The sequence below is a fragment of the Delphinapterus leucas genome, chromosome 2, assembly GCF_059928025.1.
Source record: "Delphinapterus leucas isolate spDelLeu-1000000601 "Yukka" chromosome 2, BTC_Dleu_Yukka2, whole genome shotgun sequence".
NCBI lineage: Eukaryota > Metazoa > Chordata > Mammalia > Artiodactyla > Monodontidae > Delphinapterus > Delphinapterus leucas.
Window position 1 is genome coordinate 76433744 of NC_143130.1, and position 18094 is coordinate 76451837.

The following is an 18094-nucleotide window of genomic DNA, read 5'->3' on the forward strand; positions in this document are numbered from 1 at the left end:
CCAAGTTAAGTCCACAGAGGCATGGATCTTTTCTCTCATATAAGAGCCCTCCTTAGGATTCATAGTTGTTCATATATGTGCATTTATAATTTAGGTAGTCTTGGATTTAGGACAGTGGTCTTCAAACCTGAGTGTGCATTGGAATCACAAGGATGGCTTTTTACAACACAGATTGCTGGACCCCACCCCCAGAGTTTCTGACTCAGTAAGTCTGATGTGAGACCAGAAAAATCTGTATTTTTTAAAAATTTTATATTGGAGTGTAGTTGATTTACAATGCTGTGTTAGTTTCAGGTGTACAGCAAAGTGATTCAGTTATACATATACATGTATCTATTGTTTTTCAGATTCTTTTCCCATTTAGGTTATTACAGAATATTGAGTAGAGTCCCCTGTGCTATACAATAGGTCCTTGTCGATTATCTATTTTTTATACATAGTAGTGTGTATATGTTAATCCCAAACTCCTAATTTATCCCTCCCCCCAACCTTTCCCCTTTGGTAACCGTAAGTTTGTTTTCTAAGTCTGTGAGTCTGTTTCTGTTTTGTTAATAAGTTCATTTGTATCATTTTTTTAGATTCCACATATAAGTGATATCATATGATATTTGTCTTTCTCTGTCTGACTTATCACTTAGTATGATAATCTCTAGGTCCATCCATACTGCTGCAAATGGCATTATTTCATTCTTTTTTATGGCTGAGTAATATTCCATTGTATATATGTACCACATCTTCTTTATCCATTCATCTGTTGATGGACATTTAGGTTGCTTCCACGTCTTGACTATTGTAAATGGTGCGGCACTGAACATTGAGGTGCATGTATCTTTTCAAATTACGGTTTTCTCCAGATACATGCCCAGGAATGGGATTGCTGGATCATAAGGTAGCTCTATTTTTAGTTTTTTAAGGGACCTCCATACTGTTCTCCATAGTGGCTGTACCAATTTACATTCCCACCAACAGTGTAGGAGGGTTCTTTTTTCTCCACGCCCTCTCCAGCATTTATTGTTTGTAGACTTTTTGATGATGGCCATTCTGACGGTGTGAGGTGATACTTCATTGTAGTTTTGATTTGCATTTCTCTAATAATTAGTGATGTTGAACATCTTTTCATGTGCTTTTTGGCCATCTCAATGTTGGAGAAATGTCTATTTAGATCTTCTGCCCATTTTTTGATTGGGTTGTTTGTTTTTTTGATATTGAGCTGCATGAGCTGTTTGTATATTTTGGAGATTAATCCCTTGTCGGTCAGATCGTTTGCAAGTATTTTCTCCCATTTTGTGGGTTGTCTTTTCGTTTTGTTTATGGTTTCCTTTGCTGTGCAAAAGCTTTTAAGTTTAGGACATTTGTATTTCTAACAAGTTCCCAGGTGACTCTGATGTTGCTGGTCTTTGGACCACCCTTTGAGAACCACTGACTGGAGTACAAAGTATGTATATTTGAGATGTATTCTCTTTGGGACATTGCCTTGCACAAGGAAGATTCTTACATATTTCCTCAGTGGAAAAATGCCTGTATATAACATTAAGAGTTGGTCCACCTGGAGAACAGAAATGGAGTCAGCAGCCTCAAATCTCTTTGCAAAAAGCTCACCTATTCCCATGACCACTTCCTAAATGTATATCTTTAGTCCTGACTCCAGGAAAAACAACTCATGAAAAGCTCTCTTTTCAAGGACGCCTTCCTTGATTTCTCCAACAGCGAACACTGGCTTTTTCTTTACAATCCTAGTACTTTATCTGAACCTGTCCCATGGCATTTAATACTACATAGCTTAGAGTACAGGTGCTGACGGACTTGACTTAGCCCCTTACAGAAGATGTAAATCTACCTGATTCATATCAGAATCCCTTATAGCATGTTTCCATAGCGGGTGCAAAATAAAAATGTATGGAATCTAAAACCTATTAGTGAATATCTATGTGAAGGTAGCGCAGAAGTTCAAAAGATTAAAACTTGAAATAAAAAGCCTGCACCATCCATTACAATGACCACTAGCTACATGTGGCTATTTAAGTTAATTGACGTTAAATAAAATTAAAAATCCACTTCCAAGCTATAGTAATCAGGACAGTGTGGTATTGGTGAAAGAACAGACAAACAGACAAATGGTACATAATGGAGAGCCCAGAAATAGACCCACATAAATACAGTCAGCTGATCTCTAACAAAGGAGCAAAGACAATACAATGGAGAAAATGTAGTCTTTTTAATAAATGGTGCTGAAACAATTGGACATTTATATGCAAAAAATGAACCTAGACACAGACCTTACAACTTTTCATAAATATTAACTGAAAATGAATCATATTCCTAAATGCATAACACAGAACTATATAACTCTTAGAAGGTAACATAGGAGAAAATCTAGATGACCTTGGACACAGTGATGACTTTTTAGATACAACGTCACAGGCATGATCCATGAAAGAAAGAATTGATAAGCTGGATTTCATTAAAATTAATCATTTCTGCTCTGTGAAAGACAGTGTCAGGAGAGTGAGAAGACAAGCCATAGACCAGGAGAAAATATTTCCAAAAGACATATCTGATAAAAGAATGGTACCTAAACTAAACAAATAGCTTAAAAATCAATAATAAGACAACAAACAGCCCACTTAAAAATGGGTAAAAGATCTGAAAAGATACCTCACCAAAGAAGGTACACAGATGGCAAATAAGCATATGAAAAGATGCCCCACATCATATGTCATTAGGGAAATGTAAATTAAAACAACGAGATACCACTACAAGCCTCTTAGAATGGCCAAATTTCAGAACAACAAGAACACCAAATGCTGCAGAGGATGTAGAGAAACAGGAACTCCCATTCATTGCTGGTGGGAATGCAAAATGATAACAGAACTTCGGGACACAGTCTGGTAGTTTCTTACAAAATTGAACATACTCTTAACCATATGACCCAGCAACTGGGCTCCTCGGTATTTACACAAAGGAATTGAAAACTTATGTCCAAACGAAAACCTGCACATGGATGTTTATAGCAGCTTTATAATTTCCATAACTTGGAAGCAACCAAGATGTCCTTCAGTTGGTGAATCGATAAATAAACTGTGGTATACCCAGACATGGAATAGTATTCAGTGCTAAAAACAAATCAGCTATTAAACCATGAAATGACATGGAGGAAACTTATATGCATATTACTAAGTGAAAGCAGCCCATCTGAAAAGGCTACATACTGCGTGACATTCTTGAAAAGGCAAAACTATGGAGACAGTAAAAAGATCAGTGATGGCTAGGGGTTGGGAGGAGAGAGGGATGAATAGGTGGAGCACCGAGGATTTTTAGGGCAGTGGAACTACTCTGTATGATACTATAATGGTGGATACATGTCATTTTACATTTGTCAAAACCCATAGAATGTACAACACCAAGAGTGAACCCTAATGTAAACTATGGACTTTGGGTGATAATTACGGTTCAGTGTAGGTTCATTGACTGTAACAAATGTACCACTCTGGTGGGGGATATTATTATGGGGGAGGCAGTGAGCGTGTGGAGGCAGGAGGCATATGGAAATCTGTGCACTTCTTGCTTAATTTTGGTGAACCTAAAACTGCTCTAAAAAAATAGAGTCTATTTAAAAGGAAAAAAATTCAGTCACATCAACCTTATCTCAAGTGCTTAATAGCCACATATGGCTAGTGGCAATCATACTGGATAACACAAATATGGTTCTATTGGAGAGACTCCTCTAAGAATTCCCAAGTCACTTTCATCTATGAGACCCTCACCAACTCTGCTGTAAGTGGTTGAAAAAAAAGGTGATCAAACCCATTTTATAAATGGAAACAGGGATCTTTAGAGAAGTTAAGTGAATTGCTTCATGGCAAAGTGGAGGAGCCTAATCTATAGAATAACTATGAGACATGAGAGAGTATCTAGAATCTAATAGGTATTCAATAAATTGCATTCCTTTATTTGTTGATGTATTCACAGCTTCCTTTATTTTTGTGGTGGTCTCTAGGGCAGCTGAAGCCTCATCACTGAATGCCACTTAGTTTTGGTGAACACATCTTACTTTCTCTGTAAAACACAATAGTTTTGCTTCTCTTTTCCTTAGCACCCAGCTTAATGCCCTGCAAAAAGTAGGCACGCGATTAAGATTTTGTAAAATGACAAGATGGATGTTAACTCTTGACCCAGTGGTGCCCCCCAGCTGAACCCTAGCAATTACTCTAGTTAAATCATTAGAATACCTACTATGTACCAGACACATTCCATACCAGCCCTGACCGATAGATGTATAATGTAAAGTACACAGTAATATTATATTTTCAGTAGCCAGATTTTTAAAAGTTAAAATAGATGAAATTATTTAAATAATATATTTTATTTAACCCAATATATCCAACCTATTGTCATTTCAACATGCACTCAATATAAAATTATTAATGAGACGCTCTACATTTTTTTGTACTGTCTTCAAAATCTAATGTGGATTTTTAACATCACGTATTTCAGTTTGGATCAGCCACATTTCAAGTAGTCAATAGCCACATGCAGCTAGTGGTTACTGCCTTGGACAGTACAGTTTCATACAGGATTTTATTAAAGATGCATAACAATAATAGCAAAATTTTGAGTGGCAAGCATTTTGGAAGGCTCATCTTATCTAACCCTCCTAATTACCCTCATCTATACATGAGGAAACACAGGCGTAGAAATGGTTAGTGACTCGTCCTTGACCACACTGCTAGTACGTGGCAGAGTTGGATCTTGAATTCCGGTAATAGGAAGATTCCACACCCGGCCATGGATTAATTGGGTGTCTTGAGCAAGTCACTGTAGTTTCCTCTTCTACAAAATAGGAAGAGGGGTGGAGTGGATCATCCAGAGTGGACATTGCATGCCTTCATCTTCCTTTTTATTTTGAAGCATCTGGCAAGCCTGGATCTCCTGTTCCACCCATGAGGACTTCGGATTTACACCGGTCCTCCTCTGATTTGAACAAAGTGCTGTTGTTAACCTGGACTTTTCTGGTTGGGGCTGCTCTGACCATAAACCTATAAACTTTGCAGCAGAATGGAGAGCCCCTCCCATGCCCAAGAGTGGTGCTGCATGTTCGTTTCAGTTTCTTCTATTTTCATCATATTGTCCAGCTGCAGTTTCTTTTCTTTTTTTTTTGCGGTACGTGGGCCTCTCACTGTTGTGGCCTCTCCCGTTGCGGAGCACAGGCTCCGGACGCGCAGGCTCAGCGGCCATGGCTCACGGGCCCAGCCGTTCCGCGGCATGTGGGATCTTCCTGGACCGGGGCACGAACCCCCATCCCCTGCATCGGCAGGCAGACTCTCAACCGCTGCGCCACCAGGGAAGCCCAGCTGCAGTTTCTTGATGCTTTTTTGAAAGAAAAGAAACTTCTTGCCTGGGCACTTGGTTTTAATTTTCTGTCTTCTTTGTTCTTAGGTATGTTGTAGAAAGCTCCCCTCTCCCAAGGAAATTCTACTATATATTTCCATAATTTTCCTTCTCCCCCTCTCCCAGAAATGCAAAGAAAATAACTGTCAACATTTTTTTGCATATATAAATTTTAACAGCCCGTACATGTCAACTAATCTTTTATCCAGGAAGGAAAATCTTATTTCAAGTGATTGAAAGTTGAAACACTTTGGTTTTCATTCTTGTTGTGTAATGGAATCACTGTGTGGACATGCTACCTTATGATTAGATCATCAATTCCATTCCTCAAATCCACTAACTCTAATAAGTTCCTACTGTGTGCAAGGGCAAAGCCCCTGTTTTCTAGGAATGGATCTTCCACCAGGAAAGGTAAGGCAAATGTTCAACCAACCACAGCACAAGGCAGACCAGACGCCTTAAGAGGGGTGCACAGTACTAAGACAGTTCAAATATTTGGTTTGGGGTAAACCGGGGTGGTTGTACAGAGGAGTTGCCTTTTAGATTGGACCTCTAAAGAAAGGTAGGGATTCAATTAACAGAGAAGGCAGAAAAGAAAAGGCATTTCAGAAGAGGCAGAGGCAACTGTGCCTGTATCCTGCACTACAAGCAGGAAGAGTAGAGAGCAGCACGTGGCCTGGTCTGAGGATTACACATGGATTGCAGGAATTATGTAAGGATGCCAGGCCGTTTAGCAAACTCCTGGCGCCAGTGTCCCGCTCCCAACCCTCCACCCATGGGAGACAGCATTCATCAATCACAGCCCACACCTTTCCAGACAGCCTCAGGAGTTCCTTCATGAGATGAGATCAATTTGCCATCCCTGGTGCAGGAGTGCAGGGATAAGTGAGGTGTAGAGTTTTGAATACCTTGTTGACTAGTTAGTAGTTAATTGGATAGGCGATAGGGAGCCATTAAAGTCTTGTAAGCAGGGGAGTGACATGGTGGGAAATGAGAACTATAGTTCAGGATAATAAACTTGGCAATGCTTTCTGGGATGGATTAGCATGGTTATAAGACCAAAGGCCAGTTATTTGGAAGGTTATGGTTTAGACGAGCAATAATGTCTGGAATTGGAGTGTTAGCTGCAGAAAGGAGGGGCAGATGTCACAGAGGTAGAATTGAAAGCAACTGGCGAGTCTGGCTGGCTGTGGAGAGCGAGGTGCAGGAGTGAGAGAGGGGAGTCAAAGCCAACTCTGAGCTTCCCAGTAATGACCTTGGAATAAGAAAAAACTGGAGTCACCATCAAGAGGGGAGCCTGTGATTGAAGAGGAGGTAGGGGAGTTCTGGTGAGTTTGGGGAGGGCAAGAGGAGTCTACAGAAAATGGTTTTTAGCCTTCTGTCTTCTACAAAGCATAGGTTTTTCTAAGCCATTGTCTGTCTCAGAACTCAGTACTGCGAAGTAAAATAACCATTTTTAAGCAAACACTATTGCCTTTCACAATGAACAGAGTCTAAGGAAGGCTCCCATCTTTCCAAATATTTGGAAAATTGGAAAGCCTTATAATTAGTAATCAGGGAAGGGACATAAGGGAAGGAAAGAAATATAACCTTAATCACTGTGCTTCTCAGGTTTCAAACACTTCCCCAATCGAGGTAATTTACACTTTAGTAATAATGATTGACAGTCAAGGAATGTATCTAACTCACTTTTATTTTTCCCTTAGGGAAATCAATTGAGTTCCCAATTGTTTTAAATTGCAGAAGCAATAATTGTTTTAGGAAGGCAAGAGAAATGGCTTTTTGGTACCCTGACAGGGAATATGGGAGTCTATCTTAACTAAGCTCACTGGGGCCATATTCAGGATGGTCTTTCCTGGGTAAACAAATACCAGTTTAGTCGGAGGAAAACAGCAAAAGAACCCATAAAGGCTCAGGGGAATAGATTTCACCCAAAATATTAATAAGTTGCTATTGGTACCTAAAATGAGCCAGAGATATTTTTTAAGCTGCTTGCATCCCAAATAGAATCATTGGTGAAATTTAATATGAAAAGTTTCTTTTCTCCCAAATATTCTAAAATAAATATGGAGCAGTGGATGTATTTTGACATACTTGCTGTCCCAGAGGAACTTGTTTATTAAACCGTGCACTTTGATATATTTGTTTACTTAGAAAAGTCAAGTGTGACAAGCTAGGTCAATTGCATCAAGAACGTTATTAACAGGCTGACCCATTGTAAATGGCGTGAAGGCTGCTCTGGAAATCTGTGCTTTGATGTATGGGGAAACCGACACATCTGATTTGGGAGGGAGGAGACAATCATGGCATTATTTGTAGGCGCCAACAGACAGGCAAAAGCCAGGGATCCTTGCAGAGACTGGATTAAGGTATCAGAACTGTTCACATCTCATTTGCATCACTCCGAAGAGTGGACCACAGGTTTTGCTGATTAACACACAGACCATGGCAAATAGCATTGTGTATTTGAAATCAGACCAAGATCAGTAACAGTAACACAAACCATGTGTGAAGTTTGGCATATGGAGGTTCCTCTTAAGCTATTATCTAACTAGGCTTTTTCCTCTTATTTTTCAAAAGCATTTTTCCAAACCAGGAAGTTAGCAAAAGCAAACTCTTCCCCAATTCCCTCCCCACCCCCTAAATACTCATATTTATGCCACCTTCTGGTATATAACAATATTTTTTGTTGTCAAAATTTGCAAGGCTTCTGAAAGGAAGGTGGGTGTGTGTTAAAAATGTACTGATTTCATCAGTGTCTCGGCAGGCAAGAGGAAATGGTGGATTGAGTATTGAGGCAGGGAAATCAGGCTACTACCACCTGAATATTTTCCACTCATCCAATTTGTATTTTTCCTTCATAGTGGAGTTCCAGATCAAAGTAACACTGATGCAGTTCTTCACTACCCTTGGGTTTCATTAAGCACCTGATGGGCGTGTTTCAGTGGAAGGGGGGACTGCGGAATGATGCCTACAATGATGTAACTTATTAAAAGCTGTTAATTACCTGAATTTTATCATCCAGATGTTATTAACGCCTCTCCAGTATATCTTTTATGGATGAGACTGTACATCTTATAGCAATAGTACCAGTGGGAATTGACAATTAGCAGCCATGCATTAACTAGATGCAGTGTGGCATATTTCATCCAGTTTAGGTAGTCCTCGACCAATCAAGCCAAAGTTTTCTTTAGTAGAAATTGCCCTGCCAAGTGGTTTCTGGATCCTTCTCGGAGGAAACAGCAAAGGAGCTGAAAGCGACCGCTTTCAACCATACCAAAAATTGGCTATCCATGGCAATTCTAGACTCACAAATTGTGTTTTAGACACATATATCAAACCAATACTGGAAACCCACTGGACGTCCCATAGCAAAGTAAGAAGTGCCACGTCCTCCGTCTTCCCATCCACTGCCTTCCTTGGGGTGTCAGCCCAGGTCTAATTCCTTTTTAGTTTCTCCTCAGTCCTGGTCTGGGCTGGCAGGGAGCTACCTGCGATTCCCCAACGTGGATAACCGGATTTGTTTCTTCCCAGGCTGGCTGCGGATGGGGACGAGTTCTGCTCCCGAGAGAGTCTCAGAAGTAGGTACCGAATCATTGTCGCCAATCTTAATTTCTGTCCCTGGGCTAGGGGGGCACGTGAGGCTCTCCCCTCCTCCTCCACTCTTTTCCCCACCTCCCAAAATTGGCAGCCAGTCCGTGGCTCTCGGTCTGGGGTCTGGAGGGTGGGGAATGTGGGTGTGGGGACCGGCTGGAGAAGCTCTCGCTAGCGCTGCCTGTGGCCAGACCCGCCTCCCATCCCCTCTCCGGCGCACACACACGTCCACCCAGACACACTTCGCGCGCTCCCTTGCGCTCTCGCTCGCCCGCCCGCCGCCGCCTGCTCTCTCCTTCCCCGGTCTCCTTCTCCGTTTTTTTTTTTTTTTTTTTTTTTTTTTTTTTTGGTACCATAGAGTTGCTCCGAAAACAGAAGATAGAGGGAGTCTCGGAGCTCGCCATCTCCAGCGATCTCTACATTGGGAAAAAACATGGAGTCAGCTCCGGCAGCCCCCGACCCCGCCGCCAGCGAGCCGGGCAGCAGCGGCGCGGACGCGGCCGCCGGCTCCAGGGAGACCCCGCTGAACCAGGAATCCGCCCGCAAGACCGAGCCGCCCGCCCCGGTGCGCAGACAGAGCTATTCCAGCACCAGCAGAGGTAGGAGGCTGCGAGAGGGGCTGAGGAGGGGGCGGCGGGAGCCCCGGCGCGGAGCTGGGGGCGGCCGGGAGCGGGCGCCCGGGGCGCGGGGTCGGGGGCCGCGCGCGAGCCTGCGCCGGCGCCCAGAGCTCGGAGCACCCCCTTCCCCTCCCCCCTCCGCCCCCCAGAAATGTTGCAAACTTTTGCAGCCCGTTCTCGGGTTGCGGGAGGAGAGGGGGGCGGGGGACGCGGCAGGAGGGTTGACAGCCGGCGGGTTCACCCCCTGGCTTTGATTTTTCTGCAAAGAGAGGAGGGAAGCAGCGTTGCCGAAATTAAATACGCTCCCCAAAATACGGAGAACCGGAGAGTGGGGGCCCGGGAAAGAAACTTTTAAAGCGGCAGTGTCCTTTAAAAAGGAAAGGAAGGGGAAAAAAAATTCTGTTTATGACCACCCTCTTCACCCTTTACCTTTTCTCCTCTTGACAGTCTCGGCCCCGGCAGCCCGAGACGGGGTGGGTTTTCGGCTCCCCGCAGAGCTGAGGGGGGCATTAGGATTGAGTGACCAGGGCAGCCCCGGGGGTGGAGAGGGGGCGCTCCTGGGCTTGGGGGGCGACGTGGGCACCTTCTCTGGAGCACGGCGGTGGGTTTGGGATTTGGAGATTGGGCTGGAGGAAGCAGGGTGCGGGCGCGCGAGGTGCTCGCCAAGTTGTCTGGCGGGCGCGGCGAGGGGAGATGCGCAAGTTTGCAGACCCGGGGCTCGCAGCCGGACGCCCAGCCTGGCGGGGGGCGTGTGCGCGTCAACTCGCCCGGGGCGGCGGTCCTGTGGGGCGCTCCACGCGCATTCGGAGTGAGCGTCTGCAAAAGCAAACAAGCAGAAAAAGAAAGATCGCCAAGGCACCCAAACTTATTTCTGACCTGGGAAATCCTTCCCTCTCCAAGCGTTTCTGCAAGAACCTGGGAATGGTCAGTGCGAGTTGAATGCTGGTTGGATAGTGCGATCGATGTTCCCCCCTCCCCGGGCGATATTTACACACTTCATTTTGTAGAATGTGTGTGCGTGTGTATGTGTTTGTTTGCGGGGGGCTCCATTGCCTCCTCCTTGCTTTTTTTTCTAGTTAAAGTGGAGTGTTGGGGAAGGCTCACCCTCTTCCTTTTTTCTTAAAGGTATCGGCACCTGATGTGGGGTTTTTCTTGGGGATGGGGGATTATTTATTTGAATGCGCCTGGAGTTTGCAAACAACAGGAGGAAGCTACGGCTTTAATTACTGTTGTTAATAATGTATAAATCATCCCTGTCACTCTAGAGGAAGCAGGCTCGCGCGAGCCGCCCGGGGCTGGGGGGCAGAGAGGATCTCCAGCCCTGGCTTGGGCACTGGCCCAGCGGGCCCCCTCCTCTTGCCACTCGGCTTCTGGCGGCGATTGGGGAGGGCGGGAGAGGCGAGTGTGGGCCCCCGGGAGCCGCTCCCTTCTTCTCGATGTTAGAGTTGGAGGTAGGAATATGGCTGATCATGTGCTAGCTGTTTTACAGTATTCCCCCCCTACACACACACCTTAGCCACACCCCCTGTCCAGGCGCTTTCCCATTCACGGAATTCGAGTACAGTAAAAGCCATCAGGATGACACACGCGAAAAACATTTAATTAAAGGCGATTTCGAAAGAGTGAACACATTGAACTGCGGTTTGAGCGGGAGGGAGGGGGCAGCGAGGGTCGGGAGTACAGGAAGGGGGATCGGGGCTGGGGGCCGGGACCTGCAGCTAGCTCGGGGAGTTTGTGTGTGGCGAGCTTTTGGCTGCACAGAGTATATTTAGACCTGAGACGGTGGATTTGGAATGCGAGCGGGTTATGTAACAGGGTTAATCAGAAACACTGGAGAAAATCCCCTTCATGTGTTTCTGAGGCTTTTTTTTTTGGAAGGGTGGGGGACATAGTATGTAGGAAGCCACAGTAATTTCTGGTTTGTGCTGCCACCCCCCTCCGTCTTAGGCATCCCCCTCCCGTGTGTTATTAGCATCTTCAGGTGTCATTCTTGCCAGAAGGTGTTCTTGCAAGAGATCAGGGTGGCAGGCTGCAGAACCGACTAGCAAATCCGTAACTGGCTGTTCTTGCAAATTATATAACGATGGGGCTTTCAGTACCACCAGCCCTCTAGGCTCAGCAACAAGGGGAGAGGGACAGCGTAGGGGTAGGATGCATCTTGCACAGCTGACCTGCTGACCCACATCCCCTTGCCCCCTAGAGGGCCACCCCCCACTCTCTCTTCTTTGAACCAACCTCTTGTCCATCCCTCCAGAGATTTAATGGGGGGAGGGAGAGGAGGTAAGGCCCAAACACTCAACTCACATCCTGCACGCAGGCACTAGGTTATATAACAGTCTGAATGGAAAAAGGAAGGTCAGAGATGGAGGCATCCTTTAGCTAACACAGCAGTAGTAATAGCTTCCAGAAATTATGTGCATTTGCAGACTTTAACCTCAGATGTACTGTCTGCTCCTCAGGGGTACCAATCTTTGAGAGTGAGAGCTAGGGAGAAAAAGAGAGAATGTGTAAGTATGCTTGGTAGATGAGAGTGATTTGAAAATGGGAAATGTTTGGGTTTTCAGATGATGTAATGGAGTTGGCAGAATATGCGAGTCGGCTCCCAGAGTGTAAGCAGCAAGAAAATTGGAGCTGGCATCCAGTATTAATGTTGCATAAATTACAATATCGGAAAGAAATTAACCTACACACTAGGTGATTATGGCTTTTTAATACTTAAAACATAAAGGCACACAACTCAAAAGGAAAAGCAAACATCATCACCTTAAAATTAGCATTTTCAACCTCAAGGAGGGTTGAGTGGGGTCCTTGGCATTGGGTGAAGTGCGATGCTTTCTGATTCAGAAGATGCTTTCCAGAGAGGTAGCTGGGTTAGCTTCCAGGCAGCCAGTGTTTGCAGTCCACAGAGATTGTGGTCAGGATTCTCGTGACATTGAGGTGACCTCATGAGACATTACCTAGGTAGACTTGAAGCTGTTGCTGGATTCTGAACACCTGGGAATCTACCGGTGAATGGGCCATGCACCATGAGTGCCTGAGCTTCCAAAATCAGATGTGTGACTTTATAATCTGAAAGACGGCCTCCCCTTCTTCTGAAAACTGGGCAGGGAATGTTAGCAGTTTTAGTGGAACTGTTCCGTTTTCTGGGTGCTATTAATGATGGCTGGTGTCGTTCAGTTCCATCTTTTCAGCCCAATGAAAGGGGAGAAAGAAAGGCAAGAGGCAACATGGGAAGTAAGAATGAAGCGGAAAAACTACAGCGAATCTTTAATTTAACAAGGCTTTCAGGGACGTCAGGGAGCCATGAGCATTGTGACATAACTGTTGTTAAAAACCCTCTTTCAAGTGAGTCAGAAAGAGAAAAACAAATATCGTATATTAATGCGTATATGTGGACTCTAGAAAAATGGTACAGACGAACCAGTTTGCAAGGCGGAAATAGAGACACAGGTGTAGAGAACAAACGTATGGACACCAAGGGGGAAAAGGAGGGGGTGGTGGGAGGAACTGGGAGATTGGGATTGACATGTATACACTAATATGTATAAAATAGATAACTAATAAGAACCTGCTGTATAGAAAATAAATAAATAAAATAAAATTTAAAAATTCAACCCCCCCCTCCAAAAAAAAACCCTCTTTCAGAATCTCGTTATTATGCGCACGCCAGAGCTTACGTATTCTACCTCCCTAAAGTTTACCTCACGGAGCTGTGTGCCACGCAGTCGGTCTGCAACGCCAGTGCTGAAGGTGGAAGGCTTTTAGGGCAGGCTGACCTAAGGGAAAAATCGAAGCCAAAAGATGGGATTAACACTGAAAAGCTCAGTTGGGTTGAGATCGAACCCCCTGGAAGCTCGCTTAGATTGACTTAAAATCAGTTAAGAAGGCCTGTAGTTTATATGGAGCCCTGAGGACTTCTAGACCCACAGAAGTCTTTGCCTTTCAAAGTGCTTTGCCACCATTCCCCTCCTCAGTCTTGACTGATTCACTTTCTGGTCTGCTTTCTTGCCTGGCAATTTCGAGCACTTTCTAGAGATTGATTCTTGAATCAGCTTTTCTTATGTGGACCTGGCTCTCCCCAGGGAACAAATGATGCCCCATAGTTTGAAGGAGCTACTGGCTGGGATAAAATTCTTTGCCAGAGGGATGGAATAATTATTTTTTAAACTAAGGGGCTTTCATTTTCCAGTAAATTGCTCATAAAAACAGTTATAATTGTACCCTTTAAAAATGTAATAGAATAATTTTAGAAAATGCATTTGATGATGGTTATGAGAACCTTTTCTGTTGCTTCCTCCTTCTTTCTTAAAAAGAATTGAATTATATTAATCCAGAAGTCAAATCCTGAGTGGCTAACAACATTTACAACAGACTCTTTTTTTATGTTAGTCACCTGCTGGAATTTTCCAAAACCTACCAGTGTTAAGAGGAGCCCTCGGCTTTAGAAAACGTCTCTGTTTCCGAAACTGAAATATGGAGCCTGCATGGACCATACCCCTCACCAGGAGACCTTAAGCTTGTGTTTTCCAGGTAGCAGAGGTTGGGGCGGGGGGTACAAGCGCGAACTGCTGGTTCCACATCAGACTCCTAAGTGGGATGTAGGGAGGTGTAGGAATGTTAATCGCAATAGCTGTTGCCTCCAGATGCAAATGTTCTGGGGTCTTTGGTGACAGCTGAATCACTTTTGAAAGCAAACTGATCCCTGTCCAAAGCTAACCTTTGGAATGTGAGTGAGACAAGCCCAGGGGTTCTTCTCCATGGGCCATACTCTTGTCAGTTCTGAGTTAAGATTCACGTTTTTCTCCCGATTCTCCCATTCTTGCCTTTAGGAAGTTGTGATGTGATGTTGGAAGGACAGACTGAGTTGGGTGTCACTTCGAATTCCGTTGGTGTGGTGTGGTCCCTAACAGCACGTGCCACTTTTTCTGAGGGTGTTCCCCCCCCCCCCCGCCCATCTTCCTGGTCTCCTTGATGAATGGTGCTTCTATGCTTATCTATGTATTTCTGTGTCTGTGGAAGCAAAATACTTAACTACATTTCAGGTGTCTGGGGAAAGAGTTGTAATGTGATTGCCCCACGCACAAAATTTTTTACAGAGAATGCCACTCTCCTCAAATGACATATCCTGCTGCTTGCTCTCTTTGTCTTTCACGAGCCAGAGTGCTGGGACTCTGAGGTAGACATCATCCTTCCCCTCCTCAAGGAGATTCCTGACCCATTCATCCCAGACTAGTAATAGGTTCTTCCAGAGCAATAAGAGTCTGCTTTGAAAGGCCTTGAGGTGCCAGAGTGAACACCAACCTAGAATGTGCAATACCTTTCTGAAAATGAAGACTGTCTTCCTTGCTGAAAATTTAAGAACAGCCTCCTCTTTATTTCTCTCTCTGCCTCTCTGAGGTGTTCTCTCTTCCATCAATTAAAACAAAATGCTTTTATACAAGGGTGGTTTTTTTTTTGGTATCTCATTCGGAATGGAAAGTGTTGGTTTGAAATGAGCTGTTAAAATGTTCATCCATCTTATTAAGCTGTACATTAAGAAAAATACAGTTGAATATTGTGAACTAACACCTCCCCAAAACTCTACAGGTAGACAGTGTTGGAGCATTGATTAATATACAATGAACCATGATTTTTCTATAAGAGTACCAAGGTGTCACTGATGAATTAGTTTTTCTGGCTAACAGGAGATTGAGCAGAAATATTTTTTGTCTTTTCCTTACTGAATGTGTTTTTAAAGTGTGCTGGTCCCCTTTCCTGCCCTGGAAAGAACATTGAGGATGCAACTGAATCTTTCTTGGAGGTTCGAGGATCTTAGGGTACCACAGTGTCACTGTCCTGAGGATGAATTATGATTGTACATTATACAACTGTAAATGGAGACAGTATCAGAAATTGGGCTAATCTGTCCTGATCCCTGCTTGGAAATTGTTTTCTTTTTTTGGTTAAATCTTCAATATTGGTATGTTTTGTTACTTGCCTCCTTTGTTCTCTGAGTTGCAAGTTGCAGAATAGAAATTCACATCAGTTAGTTGATTCTGATTAGTTGATATTTTTACTTTAGAGGAAAATTTCAACCTGAGTCTAGACCTTAATTCTTTCTCTAGCGGTGTAGAGGATGTAAAATCATCCTTAAGAATTTAGGAAGGCTTTTGTATTTACAGATAAGTTACGTGCTGTATTACCGTAGCATTATGTAACTTCTCCCCTGTGTAGTGGTAGATAGAAATGTCAGCTATTTTTGCCTCTCCTTTAGATGAGTTGAAGGGGTTTCATCAATCCTGAAAGTTAGGAAATTCTAGGGTTAGAAGGAAGACTTTCAAGAATGTCAATAAAGAACAGTTAGATTTCTCCAGAGGAGACTCTCTCTCTCCAAGCTTAGGCCCTTGTTCACTGGACCAGTGTGGAAAGCATCCCAGGTACTACAGTCAGAGACTGACTTTCTCAAGACCATCCCACCTGATTTAATGGTAGTCTGTGGTTATCTTATATCTTTTTTTTTTTAACATCTTTATTCGAGCATTATTGCTTTACAATGGTGTGTTAGTTTCTGCTTTATAACAAAGTGAATCAGCTATACATATACATATATCCCCATATCTCCTCCCTCTTGCGTCTCCCTCCCACCCTCCCTATGCCACCCCTCTAGGTGGTCACAAAGCACCAAGCTGATCTCCCTGTGCTATGTGGCTGCTTCCCACTAGCTATCTGTTTTACATTTGGTAGTGTGTTTATGTCCATGCCACTCTCTCCCTTCGTCCCAGCTTACCCTTCCCCCTCCCCATGTCCTCAAGTCTATTCTCTACTTCTGCATCTTTATTTCTGTCCTGCCCCTAGGTTCTTCAGAACCATTTTTTTTAGACTCCATATATATGTGTTAGCATACGGTGATGTGTTTTTCTCTTTCTGACTTACTTCACTCTGTATGACAGACTCTAGGTCCATGTACCTCACTACAAATAACTCAACTGAGTTATCTTATGATATCTTTGATATCCTAGTGTTGGAAATTCAGCTTGGGAGTCTTGATGTTCTTTTGTGACAGCCTTATTATTATTATTATCATTATTTTACTTTCGGAGTAAAGACATAAAGGAGATTGTCTAAAGAAATCCTTAGAACAGTGGAGTAGGGCATGATGACGAATAAAGGTACCATAGCCCGTGGGTTAGGCAGGCTCCATTTCGTCTCTGGCTTTTACATGCTAATGTGAAAAGGAATTACAGGTAACAATTCCCTTGTGTTGGTGGAAGAACAATCTTTTTTTTCCTAACAGATGTTTATGGCCTCCACTGACACATCATTATTACAAACTGCCTTATCACATTACGTGCTGTGGCACGTTGACAATGGCACGGCCCTGTGGTTTTCCAGTGATTATCTTGTCCACAGAAGGTGCCCTTCGTGGCCCTGTCTGCAGGACCCACCACAGTGGAGAGGACAGGTTTTCCCACACCCTGGAAGGTGCTGGAGGCCTCCAGGCTGTCCCAGGTAGTTTCTACACCCTTGCTGCTTTCCGTGGAGCTCAATCAGAGGCTGGAAACGGATAGGAATAATCAAGGTGTAGAGGATTTATAGTCATCCAACCTCCAATGATCTCTAACAGCGTGGTTGGGCATTTGAGTTTTGATCATGAACTACCATAAAGTTTTTTGAAACAATTAGGAAGTTCCTACATCTGTGAACAGACCATAATAGATGAAACTCTTCCTGGGTACCAGGAAGGGTACCACTTGGTACAGGATTCTCACGCCTGTGAAGGAGGCAGTGCACTGTTAAAAATACCTAGCTTACTTCGGGGGAGGATTTGGCTGAATACTGATGAAGTTTATGAAATATGAATGTTGTGAAGTTGCTGTACGTAAGTGGTAGGCGTGTGTGAAAGAAGTAAAAAGCAATAAAATGGTGTATAAATGACACTGAAACTTGATGGACTTGTATATGTGACAAGAATGGTGATGTTCGGGTCTGTGCCTAATGGGGGAGAATCAAGTGGCTTAAAATCTATATGTCAGACTCTGAATGTGGGACTAAAAATTACAGCGTATAGAGTCATTTGACTTATTTTATAAGCGAAGAATGCTACCAAGGATAAACAGGCAGGTTGCAAAGAAGAGAGGTGAAACAGAATGGGGGGAAAACAGGAGAGACCAACACTTGAATTTATAATGAGGTATGGTAATCACTGTTTTAAATAATCCAGACTATTAACAGCTGTGCTGCTAGGTAGAGAATTCGTTATAGCCAAACAAAAGGCATCACTATGAATTTTAGGTTGTGTGGGAGAAATCCTCTTGGTCCCCAAAGCATAAAGGCATGGACTGAGAAGCAGCGCTGCACACGTAATTTTTTCTGTCTTATCCTGATTAATTGACAGCCGACTGTATGCCTGTTTCCTGAAGGTGACTTTACAATCTCCAGACACAGACATTTCTCTCAGAACTGGAGTGAAGGAAGGAGAGCCACATGCTAAAGTGTGTTTCACTGGGTGAAGTATT

The 18094-nt window shown here is 43.7% G+C and overlaps 1 protein-coding gene across 1 annotated transcript in view; it reads left to right on the top strand.

Moving 5' to 3' along the window:
• The first annotated feature begins 9360 nt into the window (after positions 1-9360).
• The window catches only part of RORA (RAR related orphan receptor A), a 723379-nt gene continuing 714645 nt past the window's right edge, over positions 9361-18094 (top strand). Inside the window, exon 1 of the mRNA XM_022579671.3 lies at positions 9361-9581. Coding sequence (XP_022435379.1) covers positions 9416-9581 — 166 coding nt within the window. The 5' untranslated portion in view covers positions 9361-9415. The remainder of the gene's footprint in view (positions 9582-18094) is intronic.